Raw genomic sequence first — 25,906 nt, forward strand, 5'->3', positions numbered from 1 at the left:
ATAATGTTTTTTTCTGTTTAAAGAAACAAACCTTAAATTAGAATGTAATTCATGCCAGAAAACTCTGTTACACAAAATCTGTGTAAGTAAAAAAAGGTCATATTTAAATGAATATATGACTGATTCCATCGTTATGTGAGTTACTTTTGAACAATAGTTAAACTCATAAACCGGTGGTTCATACTTTAGCATAATGCCTTGTGAAATTGTAATTTACCGCCAAATATTATTTAAACTGTACAACAAAAAATATTCAAAAACTTGTTCTAAAAATTGAACATTTCTTATCTCAAATTATAAATCAAAAATCGTTACGTGCGTTATTTGCACACATCTTAAATTTTAACAAGTAAATTTTGACAAGGTTTATTTGTGAATTGGTTGCATATTGAAAAACCGAAATGTGCAACTTGTTATTAAAGATGCCGCTTAACAAAATCATAAAGTGGATTTGGGGAAAAGATTTTAATAGTGGATTAAATTACCAATTTGTCATCGTTACGTACGTTACCAGTCTCATTATGTGTGTTACCGCGTGCAAAACAATTGATAAAAGCAATCATTTTACAACTATAATAGCAAAAGCGTAGTGATTACAAATGCAAAATATGAGTAGTTAAAGAGTTTAGACGTTCATGGCAATAAAAATTTAAATGTCTGTGGAGTGAAACACCATATATATTCAGGTTTTTGAACCAGCAAGTGACAGGGGATCAATTTTTCTAAACACTTGACTGTTATCGTAAAGTGTCACATCAGGTTTAGCTGGCCAAACCCATGAATTCCCAAACAAATGTTCTTCAACTGTGGATACTAAAACTTGATTTGACATAACTTCTTTTACTTGTCCAGGAAATTCTGATGTATTGTAATTAACGACACACCAATCACCAACGGAAAGTGTCAAAATTGAACTGTGACCATTTTCATCTATTTGACGTAAGTAATCTGAAAATAAAATAATGCACTTTATTTTGTCCAAAGCTGTTTCCCGCAGCATGATTTCGCCGCGTTGATTTGCTGTGACACAATGAATTGTTTTTATGTCTTCAACATCTTTTACATTACTCCATGGGTTGAATTCGCTGGTTAGCTTATCAATCTCTTCTTGCTGAAAATAAAAAATTATTGTTTTAGGCATTAACATGGTTGCCAATTCAGCAAAATCTTTAGATGATTGAACAATGGTGTTAGCTCCCTTTGACATAATTTTTTGACGAACAAGATATTTTGCTTTCCCACCAATTGCATCAATTACCCCCTTTCCATGGGAAGGGGGTATCTTGGATTCAGCAATGTCGTCACGTTAGACGTACTCATTAATCCATTCGTACCAAATTGCTATGTCTTCCATGTTCTTGTTAGATTTAATATTAAAGCCTTTTTTACATAATTTACACTCGTTTTTCCAACAGGACTTAGACATATCTAATGCACTAGAAGAACAAAAAATATCATCCCACCAATTATATTTATACACAATGCCCAATCCGCTCAAACGTAGTATTAAATTTTCATGCATCACACATTTACACTGATAAGCTGGTGTATTTTTAAAAGCAGTACATTAGGTGGACAGAGAACACAAAATTTGGAAAAACAAATTTTAATTGTTTTATTATTCTCAAGAAATAACATATATGCCTCACGGAGGAACATAGTCAAGTAATACTTCCTCAAAGTTTCCTTTCTTCCATTTTTCCAAACAGCCATTGTATCTGACATGCCTGCCATAGTGTAAACAATGTCTGGTTGAAAGTAAAAGTCTTTTACTAGTTTTTCAATATTGTCTTCCAAACCTTCCACATTGCATTTTTTAAACAAGCATCAATTTTAAGGCCGACATTTTCAGCAACCTATTTAAGTACTGCAAATCTTTTATTGGGAGACAGCGGTAAAGCTTTGAAACAATGTCTTACAGCTTTCTCAAGCATTTGCGGACAACAAAATGAAGATGGCGTAATTGTCGTGTTTGACTCACCCAAAAGTTCTCTTTACCTTAACCTTAACGTCTCTTTACGTTAACGTTACCGTAGATTTCATAGTTTCCTTTTTCTTAACTTTACATTTCGCCACCCTTGCAGCTATTTTATGCCTATGTTCAGTTAACTGTTTCTTTGTTATTTAAGCAAATTTCGCAGCATGAACTTGTGCAATTCTTTTATTTTTGCGAACTTGAAATTGTGGATCTTCCTCTTTCTTTTTAATTCTAAACTTTTTAATTCTTTCTGTAGAAGTCAAGGCCCGTAGTTTCCTGCTTCCATCAAAATTAAAAAAGAAAACAAATTAACACGGCAAAATAAGAAACTGAACTGCGTTGAGACTTGCGCGTACAAAATAAAGTTCGAAGCGCAAGTCTCTGTGAACCTACGTCAGTTAAAATAATCTGTGAACCTACGTCAGTTAAAATATTTGTAAATGCAACTAGAAAGTAAATAAATGCACGTGTAATTAAGGAATGTCTTTATGAATACATTGCCTACATGCTCGTTTAATTCAAATGCTGAGAAAATTTGCAAATCATGTGAAGTTGCATTTAAATGCGCCAATTTAAGAAATCCTATAAATAGATTCATAGTATTTGTATATACTATTTATACATATTTATTTATAGATGTTCCATATTCATCGATATGTGGTAGTAATTATCGTTAGGTGGATTACCCAATTATATTATCATAAATTTAAAAGGCAATTAAAATCAAAGCCACATGATATCAAGATTAAATGAAGCATCTAGTTAAACTTGTTTATAATATTAAGTCATGATATTAAAAACAATGTGCTAGTTGTGCAGCATTAAAAAATTTGCGTTTTCGTTACGTGTTACCACTTATTGACTTACTAGGAATCACATTAATATTTTTAAAGTTAAGACAGCGGACCGCTATCTTATTTTACTTAAATACTATCACATCTGTGTTGGTAAATATTTCTTGAGAAAATAATCACTCAACATATCTAGCAGTTTTATTAACACAAGTCGAAAAGATTAGTGTTCATTTAAGTAAAACTTATATTTTACCACAGTTGCAGGTCTTCTGTATTAAAAAAAACATCAGGGTAATCATAATACATTAGCACCTACATTTTACGACAATTTAGTATGTTTTGTGCAAAAAATAAAATACTATATTTCATTTTCTGTGCATTATAAAAAATGTGAATTTGGTTTACCTTTCATGGAATCAGTCATATGAGATATGGTTTTTTGGTTTTTTATAAGATATGGTTTTACCTACATGCTTAAAAAAACCATCAGCTATCCAATGCGTTATTTGTTATAAAGTACGAGGAAATAAAAATATGAAACCCTCAAAGCTTGCTATTCACTTGAGTAAGTGCCATCCTGATCTTTGAACAAAAAGTACTTTTCAAAAGAAAATATTAATTACTGAGGAAATCTAAGTTGGACAAACTGGAATTATTCACCCAACTCAAAAGAATATAGTAGAAGCATCTTATAAAGTTTCAAATATAATAGCACAGAATAAAAAAGCTTACACATTGGCTGAAGAAGTTATACTTCTATGTACAAAAGAAATTGTTAGATGATTATATGGAGAGGCTGTAAAAAAGATAAATAATATATCTTTATCAAATACTACAGTCAAATGAAGGCTAACTGACATTTCATCAAATATTAAAGAAAATGTTGTTAATAAAATTAAAGAATCACCATATTTTCTTATTCAGTTGGATGAGTCCACAGATGTAAGTTCAATGGTACAACTAATTGTATTTTGTAAAACAAAAAAGGAAGAATTTTAGTTCTCTTCTTTCCTTGAAACAACAAAAAAAAAGCAGGTGGTATTATGATGATAGGTGATATGCTGATATTATGGAAATTTTAAAACAGTTTTTCAATGACAATCAATTACAATTAAAATATTTATTTGGGATTACTACTGATGGAGTTCCTGCAATGATGGGTTGTAAGTCTGGATTGCAGTCTAGGATGGAAGAGAATGCACCAATATCAGTTGGTGTACACTGTTTCATTCATATACAGACTTTGGCAATCAAAGCTTTACCAGGTAAAAGTTTGAAAGCTGTATTTAATCAGTTAGTCAAATTGGTCAATCATTTAAAATCTTCTGCTCTTAGCACTCAACTTTTTACAAAATTTTACTCTGACCTAGATGCTGAACAAAATAAGTTATTGTTTTATACTTCAGTGAGATGACCCTTTGTTAGAAATTTTTTGGAAAGATTTTTCAAGCTTAGAAATGAAGTGAAAGAATTCTTATGTCAAATAAAAAGTGGACTGGTAGAATACTTTGAACTTGACAATTTTGAAATAACAACTGGTTATCTTGTGGGCATTGTGGGTCATTTTAACAAGTTAAACTTGCAACTTTAAGGAAAAAACGCTTATGTCATTACACACTCTGATAAACTGAAGAAATTATTGAGAAGCTCAAACTGTATAAGACTAGAATTAATAATATATATTCAATTTGATCAACTACACTATTTAAATTATTTCATAATTTAAATAGTGTAGTTGGAAGTAAAATGCTTGCTGAAGTTATTAAGACAAAAATAGTTTGTCACCTAGATCAAATTTGATTAATGAATTTAAAACTATTTTCCAGATGTGAACTTTTTAAGCAGTGAAGTTATTATATCACCATTTTCTTGTGATGTAAAAAATGTGAAAGAGGAAGCACAAGAAGAATTTAAAATGCTAAAGAATGATACCACAGCTAAAGATCACTTCATAATAACACCATTAAATTCATAATAACACCATTAAATCATAATAACACCATTAAATCTGATTGTAAATGAGGAATTCATATCCATTGTGTTCATCAATTGCACTTAAAGCTCTTATTCCTTTTTCTTATTTGCGTGAAACCGGGTTTCAGCCATGCTACCTTTTAAAACTAAAAAAAGAAATAGACTCGATATCTATGCAGATATTAGATGTACTCTATCAAAAACTAAATCCAATTTTCAGATATTAATTTCTGGTAAGCAGTGCATGAATTCACAATGACCTACTTTTGTATCATATATTAACAATAAGGTAAAATATTTTTGTGTCATTGATAGTCTAGTCTATTCAAAATAATTTAAATAAAATATTTTCCTAACGAATAAAAATTAGATAATTAAAATGTTCACCTTGTAATAATTTTTAAAGGCAAAGGGTTCCATGAAGGTTTTATGATATATAATTTGGGGAACGAGTTGGAAAAGGTTGGGAACCACTGCTGTAGTTTGGCCTTTAAACTAACAGTTTCTGCTAAATAACAATTTTCAATGATTCTGTCTTTAAAAATGACAAAATTACGTAAACTTTGTGTAAAAACCATTAAATTCAATTGAAAAAACTAATTAAGTTTTATCATTTTTTAAAAAACCACAAAAAACGATTGGCTGACAAGTATGTAAAACATGCAAGGAGTGCTGTGTATATATATATATATATATATATATATATATATATATATATATATATATATATATATATATATATATATATATTTATATATATATACCCTTGCATTGTCGTCTTAAATTTTTACCATAAATTATAAACTTTCTTTTCTTTATTTTTTTTAAATTAATTTAGACCTGCAAAAAATTAAAAAGTTAAAAAAACTTTTTAAAACTTTTTTAATAAATTTCTTACCCAAATTAAAACTCTCAGTCAATGAATTTAGTTACTAATGTTAGTTGAAAAAAATGAATTCAATTACTAATGTTAGTTAAAAAAAATGCCACTCTGTATGCTAAGTTACCAATCTTATCTAATTACCCATTAATATAAAAACTTGTTTTTTAACTTTAGGTTGCATCACAACAAGAGCATAAGTACTCCTCACATGTTCTATCTATTTGCCAGTCATTGTAGCAGCACTACTCACATTTTCTACTCATTTATCAATCAATGTAGCAGCACTTCTTGCATGTTCTACCTACTTATCAGTTGATATAGCAGCACTTATATGTTCTACATATCTTTCAGTAAATGTAGCAGCACTCCTTGCAAGTTCTACCTATTTGTCAGTTGATATAACAGCACTTCTTGCATGTTCTACTTATCCATCAGTGTATGCAAATTAAAAATCTTTTCATTTTTATTTAAAAAATAAAAAACATAACAGCTTATTAAGTTGCATTTTTGTGGTTTTTTAATAAACTATAAAACAAAGCAAAATAAACAAATTAAAAAAAGAAATGCAGCATGAAATATACTTTTTCATTTTCAAAATAGAGCAGTTGCTGCTCTTCCCCCTTAAGTACCATATGAAGACGCTTCCATTTGTTGCGACTGCCTAAATACATTCATTAAAACATTTTAAAGATGTTATTGAGCAAACATATTTAAGATAAAAATATTGCATATTAAAACTTCTTTTTAAACCAAGATAAAATACTTTTCTAATGTTTATAATATATAATGCAGGCCTTGATTAAATAAAAAATGCTTAACGCAATATTTAATGTCATAAAATTCTCTTTATCTTTTTTTATTTTTTAAAGACATTAACTTTTTTAAATTACTGTAATAATATTAATTACCGCAAAATGAGTTAAATGTTATTTAACAACTTTTTCATTATTACTATAAAGGAATGTTTATTTTATTTTAATTTTCTTAATATTAAATAATTAAATTTAATATTGTATTTTTAAAAACAATTGATATTAACAAATTTCTTTCTTTTCTCGACATTTGCATAAATGAATTAAAATATGTTCAATTTTTGAATTTTTAAAATGATTATTTCTTAAATTTTTCAATTGTGGCTCTGCAACTACAAACAATTTTTATTTTAAAAAAATTTGAGAGTAACATATAAAAAAAATTACGTTAATTTATTTCCTTTATTTATTAAAAGTTTAATAGTTCGCTATTTTATTATTAAAATTATATCGCTATATTTAATATTGTTTATTAAAAAACATTCGCTGCAATCTAACTTGCCTAATATAAAAAAAGGTCTAACTTACATTTTGTGCAAATTTTTGATGCAGCCATTTATTTAAAATTTAATTTTGAGTAAAAAAAAAAAATGTTAAGGAAGGAAGACCAAAAAAATAATTGCGATAAAAATGAGCTAATTTTTTTTTTAAGAACAAATAAAACTTCAATATTGAATAACATTTTTAAATAAACTTGACAGCTAAGTTAAACCTCAGCATTAACTTTAATTTTAATAAACTTAAATATACTTTTTAAATCAAAACTAAATTATATATTTTTTTATTCAGAATAAAATTATATATTTTTATTAAATTAGTTTTAAATTAAATCATATACTTTTTAGCAGAATTAAATTATGTTTTTATGATCTTTGCTTTAAGCCTAAAAATTCAATCATTACAATAAAATAAAAAGAAAATAAAAATAAACTTTTAATTTTATTTGAGTTTTTTTCATTAGTAAATAGCGCTTATATCAAACATAATTGTCATTCAAACTTTTGTAACAAATATTTTTACATAAACTTCATTCAAATTTTTGTAACAAATATTTTTATATAAACGTCATTCAAACTTTTCTAACATATATTTTTACATAAACACATCATTAAAAAGTTAATGTGACTTTTAAGATAATAGAAGTAATTCATTTTTTTTTTAATTAATCACTTATATTATCTTATTGATAATTGAATAATTTAAAATTTAAAAAATGATAAAAAGTCGCTTAACCGAAATTACTCACTGCTTATGCTAAATCGCTTAAGGCGTATGTAAATCGCTCTACATTTAACGCTTTAAAAAAAGGCCTAATAACGTTTCTAGCCAGTAAAAATAAAACAGCAAATAAAGATATTGATTAAACAATGAAAAGAAATGCAAACAAATAAGTCATTTATATATATATATATATATATATATATATATATATATATATATATATATATATATATATATATATATATATATATATATATATATATATATATCATAGATAAGTTTTTGACTTTATGAAAATCCCCAAAATTTATTTTTATGAAAATCCCGGAAAATTTTACGGCCAACAAATTAACAAAGGTATGTGGGTAAATTTTGGAACATTAGTATAGAGATAAATTAAGTAATTAAAATCTCCTGAATTATTATGTTTCTCTAAAATTCTCTAAAATCAAATATATTTTCTCAGTTTTACCATAAACAATCTGCGAAACGTAAACATTTATTTACTTTTTAAATATAAAATGTCAGACAACAGTTCAGAAATCAATACTTTTTATTCTTATCATTTTGTGTTGTAAAACATTCGCTAGCTTTTTTTTCTGCAATTTTTTGCATGATCAATAATAGATTATTTAACTATTCTTCACAGTTCATGTTTTGCGATTATTTTTGTAACAGATTTTTGTTAACAATTGTGTTTATCATGCTAAATGATTGCTCAACATGAAGTTTACTAAATATATTTAGGCATGTCTTGATAATTTTACTAACCTCTAAATATTTTTTGCACTTAAAATCTTCTGCTCACAAATATAATGATGCTTAGTGTTTTAATACATTTTTACTAATTTTGTTAGAAAAAAATGCTATGAGTATACTAAGAACCTTCTTATTTTTTGCTAAGAAGCTATGTTAAGAGAAAATTTTTTTATTTTCATATCAAAAACAAGCTCAGCATGAAAAGCTTCTATTTCTTAGGGGTCATCTATAAAGTATGTACACTTTTATTTCAACTCTTTCCACCCCTCCCCCCACATTTTGCTATACACTTTTTCGAGTACCCTCTACCTCCCTAAAAGTACCTATGCTTTTAACCTATCTATCCAACATTTTATATTTTCTTTAACTTAGTGTCGTCTTACTTTTATAATCGACCACCTGCCACCGAATCTCATATATGTCATTTGCAGCCTCTCTCCCTTATCTGAGTTTACATACTTTATGAACATTTAAATCACAATGATTTTAAGATCACCGTGTTTTAACATTTTCAAGTTTTTTATCTATCCAACATTTTATGATATAACTTACAATAGGTTTAATGGTGGGCTTTACTTCATTTGTGAAAGTATTGCCAATATGCACATTATCTGAAGTGCTGTATGGCAATATAAATTCTAAATCTATTCAATATAAATCTATTTATTTTATTATATAGTAAAAAATGATGACGATATAGCTTCGCTTGACTTAATCTTTGCTGACTTAATCATCAATTAACTTCTTACGATATGGAATTTATTATATTCGAAAAAGTTAATTTGAACAAATTAAAAAGAAAAAAAATTATTGCAAAAACTAATCTTGTGAAAATTTCAGTTATAGAAACATATTTGCTTAAATGCAAACATTGTTATATATATATATATATATATATATATATATATATATATATATATATATATATATATATATATATATATATATATATATATATGTTTGAAGCGCGGAAAAAAAAACAAGATGAATAAAAGTTTTTAGAGCATGCAGGGACAGATACAGTAAAAGAATGAGACTTTGCTGAATGATGAGTCAAACAAGAATGAGTTTTAGTGGATGAAACTAGAGATGATAGATCCTTTGAGCAGCAACCATGATGGTATTTGTAGAAAAGAGAAAGAGATGCAACTTTACAATGATGGGAAAGAGGCTCAAGCTTAGCAGATAGAGCGGGTTCAACTATATTTAAAATGAATTTTTGGACCTTGTCTTGAAGAGAAAGAGCATCATTAGAAGAACCAGCCCCAATATGACAACTGTATTCCATACAGGGATGAATAAGAGATTTGTAGAGGTAGAAAATGGAATCAGGAGAGAGAAAATGGTGAGCACGATAAAGAGAAAAGATGCTAACTTAGCAATTGATTGTATATATGGTATCCAAGAAGGCGTAAAGATGAAAACTCAGTGAGAGGGTTGCCATTCATTAATATAGGAATGTTGACAGTACTGCAATAGTTGTTTGCAGTAACTGAGCTTACATAATATATATATATATATATATATATATATATATATATATATATATATATATATATATATATATATATATATATATATCATACTTTGTGTGCATTTGTTTTATAATTTCAGTATTATATATAAACTTCATTTTTTGAGCATTTTATTTTTTATACTAAACAGAAAATAAAGTTGAACCTGTAGCTATGTTAATAAAATACGTCATTTTTGGAGCAACTTCATTTCTTAAAAGACGAACTTATTACTGAAAATGCCACTTAACTTACATAATGCAGAAAACAAGGTAAAAAAATTGTTTCAGCTGTTAGGTCAGATTTCTGTGAATCAGTAAAACAGATTGTATTGGAAATTTTCACAAGCTGTTGAGAATTCTATAAAAATTTAAAAAATAATTAAAAATTAATCAGAGGCGACTGGCTAAGGAAAATAAACTTTTTTTTTTTTTTATTATATTATTAAAAAACAAGTTTTTTAACTAAATTAAAAAAAAAAAAAACTTTATCATGTTTTTGTTAACTCATGTTACATGAAATGTGACGTGAGTTATTAAAAACGTTTTATTCCTAAGAGTTTTAGTACATAATGCTATGTACTAAAACTCTTAGGAATAAAACACGCTTGAATAAATTATCAAGTCTTTAGATTGCGGCATATATTATGTTGACTTTTAGGCCTACGATAAAACAAAGAAGATGAGCTTCGACTAAATTAAAAAAGTTTGTTATTCTTGGTATTCATTTATTCTTTTCTTTTAATCAAAAAAATTTAACCCAAACATATTTTTTCACCATTCTCTTCAATATGAACACATCATGTCTCAGAGGTTTGGGATCCCTTTAAATAAATTCATTATAGTACTAAATATTTTAAATAAACTTTCATGTCACTACATCAATATTAACTTGTTAAAAGTTGACAAAAAAGAGAATAAAATTTGATTACTTTTTCATTTTCCGCCATTGAGTTGTCCATATATATACACACATATATACTTCATCAAATCTCATGAGAAGTGAAAACTCACATTAATAAACTTCAATTTATACCAAAAAATAAATTACAGGAAGTCATAAATGTTTTAACTTTTATGACTTCCTGTAATTTAATTTTTGTAACTTTTATTTGTGGAATTTCACAGACTTGTTAAACATGTCAACACTATTTAAAAAAAAATTCTTTAGAATTGTTTATTTCTGCTCATTTAATATATTATCTCCATTTTATTCTCCTTTTTCCACCAATTAACTTGTTATTAAATTACATACATATATACATTCATTAAGTACGTAAGGAAAAATAATCTAACTGTCTAACTGTCCAATAACCAATCTAGACTAGTGAAGGTTGTTACTCAGTTTCTTAAAGACAATGAACCCACATGTAAAAACGAGTTAAGCAAAGCAAGTAACCAATTAACAAAAAAACCAAACAAAGTTATTGAGGTAATGGATGATTTCTCAAGTAAATACAAGTTTCTAGAATAAATATGTAGGAAAATTTGATGTAGAAATTGAAAAAATAAAAGATTTTTTGCTGAAGCAATGGATAACATGAACTGAAAAAACTTGTTTAAAACAACAAAGGATAGATCTAAGCTAAACTGATGACAGAAGTTCAATCAATTATTAACTCTATATGTATGTTGTGTTAAAAGCCTTGCTTTAGTAGGCGAAACCTAGTTCAGTTACCAATTAGTATTGAAACTATATATGTTCACTTTAATTTCCAGTATTTTTTTAGATGTAAAGTTTTACCTAATGTATTTCCAAATCTCTTCTTTAATGTTTTCAAAGTACTTCTTACAGAAGTGACTTCTTTTAACTTTCTGGCTACTGGCAAAATGTAACCCAGTACTACCTGCATGTACTATATGCATGCTTTGCAAAAAAAATTTAACATACTCAAGTTTAACAAGTTTACTCAAGAGTAAAGAAATTGAAACAAAAAAGTGTTTGGAAAAAGCAATATCTTAACTTTACAAGTTATTTAACTCATTTATAAAAAGTTTAAATACAAAAGTCTTTTTTAACATTTTGTCGCTCTTCCTGCATATATTATATATCAAAATTTTCATATTCGATGACATTTTTAATCACTAGGAAGAAGAAAAATGAATGAATTTTATAATAATACATAGAAGTCCAATCAATTATTCTTATAAAACGATATCAACTTGTATAACAGTATTTTTATATTGTTGTTTTATTAAAATGATTGATTATGTTTTTAAATTATCATGTATTTACTTAATAACTAATTTATAAAATAAAAATTATAATATAAAAATTAAAAAAAAAAAAAACAGGTTAAAATAAAAATATTTTTTAAATGCATATTTTTCTGACTTTTTTTATTGCTAAAAAAACAAATACTATCCCCATAATGGAGAAGGAACAAAATAAAAGTTTAGTGGAAATATCAAAAATTATCATCAAAACATAATAATTTAAATTTCTCGAGAAAGCCAGCGCAAGACTATTTAGGCTGGTGGCTCCTGTAGCTCACAAAATCCATTAAGACAGGCTAATTGTAGCAGCTCCACTTATTTGCTCCTGCTGAAGCCTGAATACTCATCTTGGGCAAATGTTTACTGCACCCAGCTACTGCCTCGTAGAAGGCAAAGATTTTAAGGGTAAGCAAAATAATTCTGTTGATAAGCTTTGCACCTCTTCTTTATCTATAGGCTGATGTAGATGTAAACCTGTATAGAATGATAAATGATGCCTAGAATAATATATATATATTTTTTTTAATGTAATTCACTTCCTCAAGGCTGAGAAAGCCACTACAGATGAGGAGGCTACTTAATAGTGGTTATAACCTTCTCTCAACTCTATAACTCTGAAACACGAACCTTGACGACCTCATCATCATCATCATCATCATCATCATCATTATCAACAGCATAAAAGAGGAAGGCTTAAGCCTGATGATGATGATCATGATGATGATTATCATCATGATAAAGATGATGATTATCATTATCATCCCCATCATCATTATTATCATCATCAGGCTTTAGCTTTCCTCTTTTATGCTGTTTCTCTAATATAAACAATCTAAAGCATTTTTTTTTGTTAACTAAAGCTCATTTATCAGTATGTAAGACACCCTCTTCAAGTTTTCTTACTTCTACCACTACTATTTTCTACTAAAGCTGCTACCTCTCTACATGCTGATACCTAAATTACTTTAATCTTTTCTAACGAGTGTTGTTCGATACAAGGTTTTTTTTTAATCTAAGATTATCCCTCTTTTTCTTGTCTTACTAGAGTCATACCACACATCCATCTGATCATCTTCTCTTTCGGCAAATACTACACTATAAAAATACTAAAGTTTATATAACAATGAAAGGATATTGTATGCATGCATCTAAATAAATAGCTAATATATATGTTTATATCCTTGATATGCATGCATAAAGAGCATCTTGGAAGCTTTTATTCCTTCTGGAATAAAAGTTTGGAAGCTTTTAATACTTCTCTTCAATTTCAAGTCAAGTCTCATTCTACACCACATTTTTCACCAACATAAGCAGTTGCTTTACTAAACATTAATCGATTTTTTTCATCTTTTTTACAAGAACATCTTTTTTAAGAAAAAATGTCCTATTATTATTTAAAGGTCCTATCTGATGTTAAGCTCTGTTATTCTTAGTTTACTAAATCTTGTATTTTATCTCAGATGTTGGGTTCTAGAGACTTTTGGTTTGTCTTCAACAGTGTCATTAACTAAAGTAAGTCTAGCATTTAATCTCTAATTCATGGGTCTGATCTTTTTACTTCTCCCTAGAATAAAGCAGAGTTATTTGCCAAGAAATCTTACTCTAATTTGACTCTTAAACATAATGGCCATACTCTTCCTGACAGTTAAACAGATTAACCCATTATTAATCATCAAAATCACTCTGGCTCCTCATGCTAAAGTTAGTTCTCAATTAAACACTTCTCCAGTTTGTGCTCCAGAATAGATTTCCATCAGTCTTAAAAAAATAGTTTTCTAGAACTCTCTTTAATTTTTGCTAAACTTTTAAAAAGTGCTAAATAAGTGGTTCGAATTTTTCAAAACTCTTGAAAACACAGTCCACATTGAAAAACACAGAAAACACAGAAAACCACCTTAAAAACACAGAAAACCACATTGCAAATTTAATTAGACCTGCTTTATCTGCCTAGCTTGAGCCACTCTCCCATTGTTGTAAGGTTGCATCTCTTGCTTTTTTCTACAAATTCAATCATGGTCAATTCTCAAACGAGCTATCATCTCTAAAAAGATAAACCAAAACTCATTCTTGCTTGATTTTTTATTCAACAAGTTGCATCCTTTTACTTTATCTGTCCTTTCATGCTATAAAAACTTTTATTAATCCAGTTTTTTCTTTGAACACCAAAAAAACCTTATAACTCATACCCATCTTCATGTTTACCATTTTTATACAACTTACAACTTTTTAAGTCTTCAGTTATATGTTTCCTAGTTTTTAACTTATTCTCTATTTTAAAGTAAATCATAACTTAATAATGGTTGCTTGCATTCTTGTTGAAAATAAATTAGAGTTTAAAAATATATAAATATATGCCAGTATTTCATAAATAGTAAATGCAAACATAAAATTATAATATATTAGGTAGTATAAATTTTTTCTATTCCTGGCTACCAACCCCTGCTAAATCTTATAATTTTGTCGGGGCCATGGCTGGGTTTGACTTAGATGCTAATTACACTGAATTGTTTGGATGATAAATGTGCCTCCTACATTACCTCCCAGACCCTGCAGGTATGGAAGTTTAAATTTTTTTTTGTCAGTTTTAATTCAAACCTCATTCTATTCCATAGTTTTCACCTTTGCGTGCTGCTGCTCTATGAAATTGTATTCATTTTTTTCATCTTTTTCACAAGAGCAACTTGCAAACGTATTTTTTTTAGTGCAAGAAAACAATGTAAAATGATGCTGTCTGATGCTAAGCTCCATTATTCTTAGTTTACTTAAATTGACTCTAAAACTCAGAAATTAGACTCTAGAAACTTTTGGACAATCATCAACAGAATCATTAACAAAGGCATTAGAAACATTCCATCTCTGACTCATGAGTCTGAGCTTAATACCTCTCCCAAGGATAAGACAGATAAAGCAGGATTTGCAAAGAACTTTACCTCTAATTTGACTCTTGAATCTAATGACTATACCCTTCCTGCCATCTCTGTTAAAAAGGATAACTGATTGTTATACATCCAAATCACTCTGGCTACTATTAGTCAAAAGCAATTTCTGAATTAACCTCTTCTAAGGCTTGTGGTCCTGACAACATTCCTGTCATAGTCTTACAACAGTGTTCTCCAAAACTCTGTTTCTGAATTTAAAAAACATTGGCATAAATGTGAATCCTAATGCCAATTTAAACTTATGACAATGTCTTTAAACTCTTTTTGCGCACATACACCAATTTATGCTTTGCATTAATGAAGATTCGCACTTATGCTAATCTTTGCAATTGTTTTGCACTTATGAACGTTTGCAGATATGCTAATTCGCATTTATGACACTATTTGCATATTCTTTTGGCACACTTATGCCAGTTTTTGAAAATGTTTTGCACTTATGCCAGTTTGCACTTATGCCAGTTTGCACTTATGCACTTGCGCTTATGTTCACCAATTCTTTCAGTGTGCTTATGCTAGTTCTCACTTATGCCCGTTTTTGCAACTGTTTTTTTCTTTCAGAATTTTAGCATTTGACAGACCTTTATGAAGCAAGGAAGACTTCCCAGCAAGTTCCGTGCTTATGCCAAATTGCACTCATGCAAGTTTGCACTTACATCAGTTTACACTTGTGTCAGTTTGCACTTATGCAGACTTGCTGTTATAAAACTCGCACTTAATCAGTCGCCAGCTAAGGTTGCTTCTCTTTATTGTGGTCATCATTTCCTTTTTCATCTCATGTCCCTGAATGGGACAAAAAGATATTTGTAAATACTTTTGTCATATTTGAGCTGATACTTCTAATAATGCTCTTTCTCTTCTAGAAATGCGTCAAAAACGCATAGTAAATGTAGTTGGACCTCCTCTTTCTGTCAAACTTGAACCAATGTCCCATTGTTGTAAGGTCACTTATGCTTTTTTCAAATACTATCATTTTAACAAATACTATCATGGTTGCTGTTTTAATGAGCTATTATGTATAGCTTTTTTCCTCGCACTTCAATTTTTGAAACTCTCTCATCTTTATGTTTTCCTGACTCATACAACCTACAATTCTCATCAGGAACCATATCCTGCCCTTTAACACCCTACTTTGTTTTCTAATAATTCCAAACTTAGTGGTGCTTGTTTGCAGCAAAAATGTGGGTATAATTTAATAAATATGGCTACAAGCAAACTTTCTTTGTGTAAAGATTTACAATTTTCAAGTTAATACAATTTATAAGTTTATTTAAGTCCTAATTCTGTGTCGTTTTAGAAATAACTATTTAAAAAAAAAAAGTAAAGATCCGAAATTAAAATTAAGACTCTAAGTTAAAAAATAATGATGAACTATTATATATTAGTTAAACTAAAAAAATGAGAAATTTTATAAATGATTATTGTATAACACATTATTTAATGAAAAAGAAGAAAGGGGCTATTCTAGACCATTTTCGACAGGGTTAAAAATTAAGAACCCTTTTTTTTTATTTATATTTTTTCTAGCAAATATTATTTTTTCAATAAAAAAAAACAAATATATTCAGCAATATTTCCGCTAAACTTTTCTGGGGAAGAAGGGAGCAAGATGGGGGTACTGCTGCCCGAAGTTTTTTCCTAGAATAGCCTCTGGAAGTATACATAAAAATTGAAAAATGATTAACTAATTAATTGAATTAGTTAATTACTTGATGATTTCTAATGGTTGATTAGTAGTATGATTAGTGCTACATTTAAAAAATACTTATTAAATTAGGAAAAGAAGGAAAGTCGGTCAAAATTAATTGTTTCTTTTTTTTTTAAATATGGTCTTAAACACACCTTTATTAAAGAGATTTCAAAAAAATAATTTTAAAATCGCAACATTTAATGAAACTTTGATCCAGTTTATATAATACATATTAAAGGTAAAAAAAAAAAAAAGTAAATAAACAAAATAAAATAAATTACCTTTCTTAATTAAAAAACCACTTTTTGTAATATTAGACTCTTCAGAACCACTATCCTTGATACTTAAAAGTGGAATATTTGGTACAGCAGTTTCATTGGATGATCTTTTTTTTAAGTTGTGATAGAATGATTCATACTTGCTCTAAATAAAACACATATTAATAAAATGCATTGCTAAGAATATTTAGCTTTTACTCGCCCTTTTGCTGGACCTGTGTCCAGTAAATGGGCTAGTAAAAGCTAAATATTCCTAGCGAGTAAAAGCTAAATATTCCTATTTTAATTAAATTTATATTTTACAAAAGCTTTTGCAAAATATAAATTTTTTATTAAAAAAAATGTGTATATGTATATAAATTTTTTTAGTTAAATTATTTTTTAAAATCTTTATTAAAATTTGACACTAATGTCAAACTTTAGATTACATTGCCTACTGTTAATGAAAATGAAATTTGCTTCACATGATGAACATGTATGCCAAACTTGAGCTTAATACTTTTATGCTTTCCATTTTTAATACAAATTTTTTTTTAACTTTTGTATAAATTTCATACATTATATATATATATATATATATATATATATATATATATATATATATATATATATATATATATATATATATATATATATATATATATATATATAATATATATGAAATTTATACAAAAGTTAAAAATTTCATATATTATATATATATATATATATATATATATATATATATATATATATATATATATATATATATATATATATATATATATATATATATATATCCTCTTCCTGATGATCCAGCAACTGTGAAACTTCAAGTTGAAGAAAAAAGTTAGATTAGTGTTTTTTACTAAATTATTATTGCTCTGTTCTTTAAGAATATTGAGCACTCTATTTGTAAAATACACTAACATAATTTACATAATTTCAAGTTCCAATAACCAATCAAGCTTACTATTCCCTTTACTAACTTGTAAGTCGTTATACGTTCTTCAGGCAAAGAGCCAATGTTTGGCATAATGTTGTATAGTATGTTATGTTACATCACAGTTAAAAAAATTAGTATTACTTTACAGTATTAATAAGTTTTGGTTGATAAAATTTGGAATGATAGCTCATTTGAGCAATGACCAATATTATATTAAATAGCAATATTAAATTTGACCAATAATAAATTACGATGGTAAATTTACAGGATTATAATAATTGAGCATTGTCAACCAATTTTTCTTTAATTTTCTTTAAAATTTTGCTATTCTTTAATATTCTTTTAAAAGTCAAAAAATTACATAATTTCAAAATAAAAACTATAAAACTTATGATTTACTATTACAAGGCCTTGGGGAACTATAAGTATTATTTGTATTTCTTATATATATAATACTTATAACTTACATGAGTATTTAAAATAAAAATAATAGGTATAACATTTAAAAATTAATATTATTTACATTAATAAATTTAATCTGTTTATTGTAAACAGTCATAAATATTTGAGTCACAAATCATAAAAACAAAAAGACACAAAATATTGGATTAATTACAAATTCAATTCCAATATTGTTGGAGTTGTTGATTACTTTAGTACATTTTGAAAAATTTTCATATTTGATAGCATTTTTATTGACAAACAATAGGAGAAACAATATGTCAGTGCTGCGAAACAAGCATAGGATAATACAGCATATCTGCACTTCAGATAGTTTTACAGGTGAAGGTTAAAAATCTATTTTTTTTTTATTTCAACAGATTTTGAGCTCATTTTGGCAAAGAGAGTTTTATTCATGTTATTTGTAATGTCAACAATAGATATTAGGCATTAAAGTCATTAAGTATGCATGCATGCATTATCATTATGTATGCATGAATGATTTGCATTTATCTGAGTTGCTGTTTCTTCTGACATTTGAGTAGAAAATATAAAATTCCAAATAGAACCAAAAACATTAGAAAAAGACCATGGTATTCAACTTTGTGATGACCTAAGGTACAAGTGTCTAGCATTAAGGGCTGCTGCTAATGCAAATAAAACTTTAGGTGTTTTAAAGCCTCTGTTAGTAGGCATAGCTATCTTAGAATCCGAACAAATCTCACAATCCCGGGATTAGTCTCCAAAAATTTCAGAATTTCAATTATAAAAATAAATCATAATGTATACAAAATATATATTGTATAATCAAATTCATTATCTTTGCTGTTTTTTTTATGTTTTTTAGTGCCCTTTATCTATTTTTATTTTACTTAGTTTTTTTTTCCATTAAAATTTATCATTAAAAATAAAGATAAAAAAATTATTATTAACTTAAATGGCTGATTAGGAAAAAAAGAAACTGTGCTCAAAATGGAAAGATACTAATTTGAGTAGAGTATTTGAATTGTAAAGTCTGAAGTAAAGAATTCTTGAATTAATTATTAACAAGACTTAGTTAAAAAAGGAAAGCAGAATCCAAAATTGTTATATTATAAATATATTAATAACCAGTAAATGGTAAAAGATTTAATAAAAACTTTACATAAAGATGACGAATTTATTTCACAAGATAAAGCTCAAAATTGCTAATACTTTAAACAAATGTTTTCAAGATGTATTTGTTATCAGTAGATAGTTTTCTTTGGCAATATAATCATTTAATAAATGAATGAATTTAATGAATTTTAATACACTCTAAACATTGACTGTGATAAATGATATTTTTAAAATGAAAATATTAAAAATATATTTATTTAATAAGTTTATAAAATTCTTTTTAAAAGTTGTGACCAAATAAAATAAGTACATATTTACAAAAATGTCTATGAATAAGTTTTAATCCATAATTTTAAAGAAAGCTTAAATTTCAACTCTGAAAAATTTGTTTAATATAGTTTTTAATCTTTTTAAATTTACTTTTTTTTGTGTAAGTACTTGTATAATGATTACACAAAGGAATCTTTATATACACATAGAAAAAAAAGTGAAAAAATTGCAATGAGTGGAAAAAAATAACAAGGTAAACTAACAGTTAAATTTGGTAAAACAGTTAAATTTGAAAATGATCTCACTTCTGCTACATCACGGGACTCACAGTGGCTGGTGAACTTTAATTCAAATAAAACTCAATTTTTTTCAGCCAACCGTTACTGCAATAATTTAGATCTTCCTATATTTATGAATGGCGATATACTTGATAAGTCATCTACCCTTCATCTTCTAGGATCAACTCTTATTTCTGATCTATCTTGGAAACCATGAATCAAATTGCAAAATAAGCATCTGCTAAGGTTGCACATCTTTATCATGCTCGACACTTTCTTACTCCAGATTCTATTCTCTATCTCTATAAATCTCAAATCCATCCTTATATGGAATACTGTTGCCATATCTGGGGCGTATCTTCCAATGATGCCCATTCTCTTTTAGACAAGGTGCGAAAACGCATTGTAAACATAGTTGGACCTGCTCTTGCAGCCAACCTCCATCCATCACATTGTTGTGATGTTGCTTCTTTTTCTCTTTTCTGCAAATACTATAATGGGCACTGCACTCTTGTGCTATCTACTAAAATTCATTCTTGTGTTACTTGTCATTCAATTGTGTCTCATCCTTTTACTGTGACTGTTCCTAAGTGCTTTAAAAAGTTCTTATTTGTCTAGTTTTTTTCCTCGAATATCAGTTATTTGGAACTCACTTCCTTCATCTTGCTTTCCTAATTTATATAATTTGCAATCCTTTAAGTCATCTGTCAATCGTTATCTTGCTCTATAAAATTCATCTTTTCTATTCCAGTAAATTCCAAATCTAATAGTAGTTGCTTGCAGCCTGTTGCAAAGGAATATGTTGAAAAAAATTGAATAACACAAATTTATGCACAGTATTGACAAGAAACACAATGGAAATTATTTTCCACTACTTAAAGTGGAAAATGGCCTTCATTGTGTATCATTGTGCATCACATTTTAACTTATATTGCTTTAAATACCACAAAAAATTCACTTAATATATATTGAAGGAAAATTTCCAACAGAGTTGCAAATGCATGGAATTTTTTGAAATGAAGTTTAACAACAAAATCCACTAATTGTTTTAAAGGTTTTTTGCCGGCCAAGTAACAAGTAAGCATAACTTCTGTCATAGTAAGCACAACATGAACTACTATTATTAATATTATTGAAATATTTGGTTTATTTAAAGTTAAAGTTTAAATTTTTAAAAAGCTTACTTAAAAATATTTCACAAACAAAATGTTTGGAGTGTAACCCTTTAAATCCAAATCAAATAGGCTTCGCTCATCTGTAGCTTGAATATTTTTATTATGTTTTGATAAAATCATATTAGAGAAAACAAATTGAATAATGATACTGTTAAGAGCTATAAACTATCCTTGACTACAGATATATTGGATAATTGCCCAATTTTTTTCAGTTTAGTTTTATGATTAACATGTTTAATGGGGTGGATTTAAAGTTATAATTATTGATAAAATTCTAAAACTCTACAATCTCTATTGATAACTAATATAAAACTACATAAAAACTGTATCTAATGGTTGTTTGAATAATTATTGATAACTTAATAACTTTAATTGAACCTAATAACTTAACTTTAATTCAACCTAATAGTTTAACTTTAACTTAACAATTTTAATAATTAATTGTTTTAATTATGATTGATATTAATGACTTATAATTCTATATATAAATCTATTAATAACTTACTCTATCTAATGGTTGTTTTAGTGAAACTCCCTCTGAAAGTTGCTCAGTATTGTATCTTGCTATAATTGCTTCAATGCTGAAAAATACAAAAACAATAACTATTTTAATTATAATATTTTTATTAAAGGTTGTTTTTTAACTAACAAAGATAATCAAATAGAGCTGGATAAATCATAATGATAAGATCCTCCAATAGAGCTTCTTAAAACATAAATGGTTTCTTTTTTATTTATTTATTATATAGCAAAATATAGATAACAAAATGTAAACAGAATATTAAATACTACTTCAAATTATTTTAGCAAAAATTTTTAACTAAAACAAATTAAAATACCTATCAAATGATCTTCCACCTATAACAAAATGTCTCCCTTGTCTTCGAATAAGGAATCTTGAAACACCAGCATGATCTCTAAATTTTTTTAAGTTTATTTTTAATTGGTACTGCTATTAGATAATTGATTTACCTTAGTGATATCTTCAGCTTTATTTTCTTTGAATTTTTAGCATAGTATTATTAATATCAGTATTTTATTTTCTAAACGATACCATCTTGTTTTTTTAAATTACATCCAGAACTGTTTACCTCAAAGATATTGAATAATCTCCGCGATTATCACTTGGACGAATTAAAAAATCACCAACTGCTCCAACTAAAACAAACAAACAAAAAATTTTAATTTAAAAATATTAATCTTTTTGGCTTTAAAAATAAATAAAAATCGATTATTTTGGCTTCAAAAATGAGGTGAATAAATTTTGCAGAAACATAGAAAATTAATGTTTTTCTTTTCATTTTTTATAAATGTTAAATTAAAATGTTACATTAAATTTAATACTCAAATTTTATTTTAACACTTTTACTCAATTTTATTTGTTTTATTTAATTGTTTTTTTTATTTTTGTTTTATTGACTGATTAATTTAGGTATTGGAGTATAGCAGAGTGTACATACATTGACTGTTTTAAAAAAGAGAAAACATTTGAGGAGAGTAAATACATAAACTCACTTGGTGTATTTACTCTCCTCAAATAATAATGGAAAAAAAATAATAATAGAAAAAAACTTGTGAGAAGTGTCCATACATCACATGTACAAAATCTTGAATTTTATTCTAGTCTGGTTTTTTAATTTTTTTTATGTAAACAGATAATAGTAAAACTTAAGGACAACTTTGCAAGGATATATATAGAACCCTTATATGTTGTCCGAAAGTTTTTTCCATATTTTGTTGACAAAAAGTAAAAATTAAAATGCAAGACCGGAATTTTTTTTTTTATTAATGATAGACTGCCTGCCCCAACCAAACCCTCAGTCGTTGTAGCAGCACTCCCTTGTAGGTCAGGCTATTTGTCAGTTGATGAAGCAGCACTCCCTTGCGAGTCAGGCTATTTGTCAGTCGATGTAGCAGCACTCCCTTGCGAGTCAGGCTATAAGATAGTCAATGTAGCAACACTCCGCGCATGATTTACAGTAAAAAAAATAAAAATAAAAACATTTTATTAAAAAAATTAAAAATAAAAACATTGTTTATATTGTTAAAAACATTCAGAATGTTTTAAAAACATTCAAAATGTTTTTAAAAACATTCTGGTCAATTAAATTTGCGTTTTTGTGGTTTTTTTATAAAACGATTAATTTGTAATTAAATTAATGGTTTTGACTTTCATCCAACACGCAAATGTTGGACGAAAGTCAAAAGTAATTAAAAGTGACGTATATGTTGGCGTAAGAATCACTTTTTTCCTTCAGTGCTTCCCAAACACAACAAACTAACTATAGAACTATATATATATATATACATATATATATATATATATATATATATATATATATATTTGAAATATAATTGAAAGGTAGGTTTTAATTTTAATAGCATACTCTCGAGTCCTTAATACAAGGGAAAGGGGTGGGTAGGAATAAAAGGCAGGGGGTGAGAACTTAATTCCAGATTTAATAAGTGTATGGGGGGGGGGAGTTTTTATGTCACAATAAAAGTATGTTTTATAAAAATATTCAGTTTATAAATCTAAACTAATATTTTTTTACAAAACATGCATAAAACTATTTAATTCTAGCATGGTTTGTGGTTAAATGCGCATTTTCTAACAGTTGTTTTATAATAATTAAACGCTGATATAAGTTTTATACTTTGATGAGATATAAACCAAAAGTTCGTTTTTAACAAATCAAGATTTACTTGATCTACAATTTTATGCTGTTGTTGATAACAAGTAAAAATTAATGAACGGGTGGCCTTGATAAGCTTGGAGTAGGTGGGAAATGTTTCCATAAGTTAATAAACAAACACCCCCCCCCCTTCTCTCTCCTTTTATTAAGGACTCGAGAGTAACTAGAAGTGAAACCTTCACTTACAACTCTTGTTGAGCCAATCTGTTTGTGAATTTAACGCTTTATCGTGTTCTATTCTTACAAAATTATTACCTTTATGAAACGGATATATATCGATAAGTTTGTTTTCCTTAATTTCCATAAAAACTTTTCTTTGTTCTTTCTTTAAATTTGATTTATTTTTTACCAAGTTCTTATAAAATATTTTTTTCAAATCCTGTGCATTTTCAATCCTGTTGTTATATTCTAATTTTAAAACCAATCTGTTGTTGCACTAATATCCATATTTCTACCTAAGATCATTATTCTCCTGCAGGACTCTAAATCTAAGATTATATCTAGTTTGCCAACTTACTAAATTACTGATTATTACATTATTTCTACCTTTAAAATACTATATTTTGAATTGCATTTTAATTTTCAGTATGATGGTATTAGTAAAGGGTGCATTATTAGAACCTATATATTTTTAAACAGAAAGAAAAATTGAGCTAATTTGACTTTGATTGTAAATGAACTCAATTTTTTTTTTTTATTAGAAAACGAAAAAATTGATCTTAATGAAGCCATTGTTTTTCGAGCTTGGAGGCATGTGGCACTATCTCATGCTAAAAAAAAAAGCTTTCTAGGTCCATATGATGAAAAACAGGCCAAAAAAGTTTTCCAGCATGTCTAGCTTCATTTTCAACAGAATATGAACCAATTACTCCTTTGGCTGATAAAACGCACCAGACAGTCACTCATTTTGGATGAAGAGAGTTCATCTATATCTTGTGTATTGTCAAAGATAAGTGAGATCAGTCAGAAAGTCCAAATATGAGAACTTTATTTATTCACATACCCATCAAGGTGAAAATCTTCATCGCAAAAATTTGAAGCAAAATCAGGATCAATCTCCAGTTGCTCAAGAATCCAATCACTAAATAGTAACTTGATACTATATATAATACTATAATAACTGACACTTGTGATGATCTGCTTCAAAAAGTTCTTAAATTAACTAAACCTTGCATGTGTGTAGACAAAGGTTCTGTTTCAAAAGTTATCTCATTGAAGTTGCAGATATGCAAAACTGCAGTGATTAACACTTAACAAACTTTCGTGGACTTGGTTTAACACTTTCCTTCACCCTGGCATTATTTGCTGCTGACCGGACTGGATGTGGACAAATTAGTGTCTTTAAATCAAGCGCTAAACCAAAATTTTGATTTAATTTGAATCAAACTTTTAAACAATAGTCAGCACTTTGTTTTTATTTGGGGCAGAGCGTCTACCTTTCTGTTTCGGCCAATCATAAATTACATTTGACACGGATAGCTCTATTTTATAATACAATTTCACATACACGCAGTATACATTCTTCTGTTTTGAGATGCAACAAAAAAATGGCATAAAACAAATAATTTTTATCTGAAATAAGAACAAATTTGGACATTTAAATATAATATAGCATACAAAAAACTAAAAAGAAAAAGGCTATAATGGCACACCCTGTATTAAATATGAATTAGCACTGATAATAATTTAATTTATTTAAAATTTCTATGTTATAAAATAAAAATACACCAGGCTAAATTTTTTAATATACACATAATTTGAAAATTTTTTTTTTTTTTTTTTTTTAAACATCTTCGCTTCCAACAAGGCTGCAAGCAGCCACTAATTAAAGTTGGAAGTTACTGAAAGAGAAAAGATGAAGATTGTAGAGCAAGATAACGAATTGACAGATGACTTAAAAGATTGCAAATAATATGAGTCAGGAAAGCAAGACAAAGGAAGCGAATTCCAAAGAGCTGATGTTCGAGG

The 25,906-nt window shown here is 27.4% G+C and overlaps 1 protein-coding gene across 1 annotated transcript in view; it reads right to left on the minus strand.

Moving 5' to 3' along the window:
• The window catches only part of LOC101237455 (ras GTPase-activating protein 1), a 76,667-nt gene that overhangs the window by 37,584 nt on the left and 13,177 nt on the right, over positions 1–25,906 (minus strand). Inside the window, exons 6-10 of the mRNA XM_065816496.1 lie at positions 22,334–22,400; positions 22,082–22,159; positions 21,748–21,823; positions 17,059–17,200; positions 6,211–6,290 (exon numbers count right to left, since the gene is read on the minus strand). Of these exons, the coding sequence (XP_065672568.1) occupies positions 6,211–6,290; positions 17,059–17,200; positions 21,748–21,823; positions 22,082–22,159; positions 22,334–22,400 (443 nt within the window). The remainder of the gene's footprint in view (positions 1–6,210; positions 6,291–17,058; positions 17,201–21,747; positions 21,824–22,081; positions 22,160–22,333; positions 22,401–25,906) is intronic.

The sequence above is a fragment of the Hydra vulgaris genome, chromosome 13 (genome assembly GCF_038396675.1).
Source record: "Hydra vulgaris chromosome 13, alternate assembly HydraT2T_AEP".
NCBI classification, from domain to species: domain Eukaryota; kingdom Metazoa; phylum Cnidaria; class Hydrozoa; order Anthoathecata; family Hydridae; genus Hydra; species Hydra vulgaris.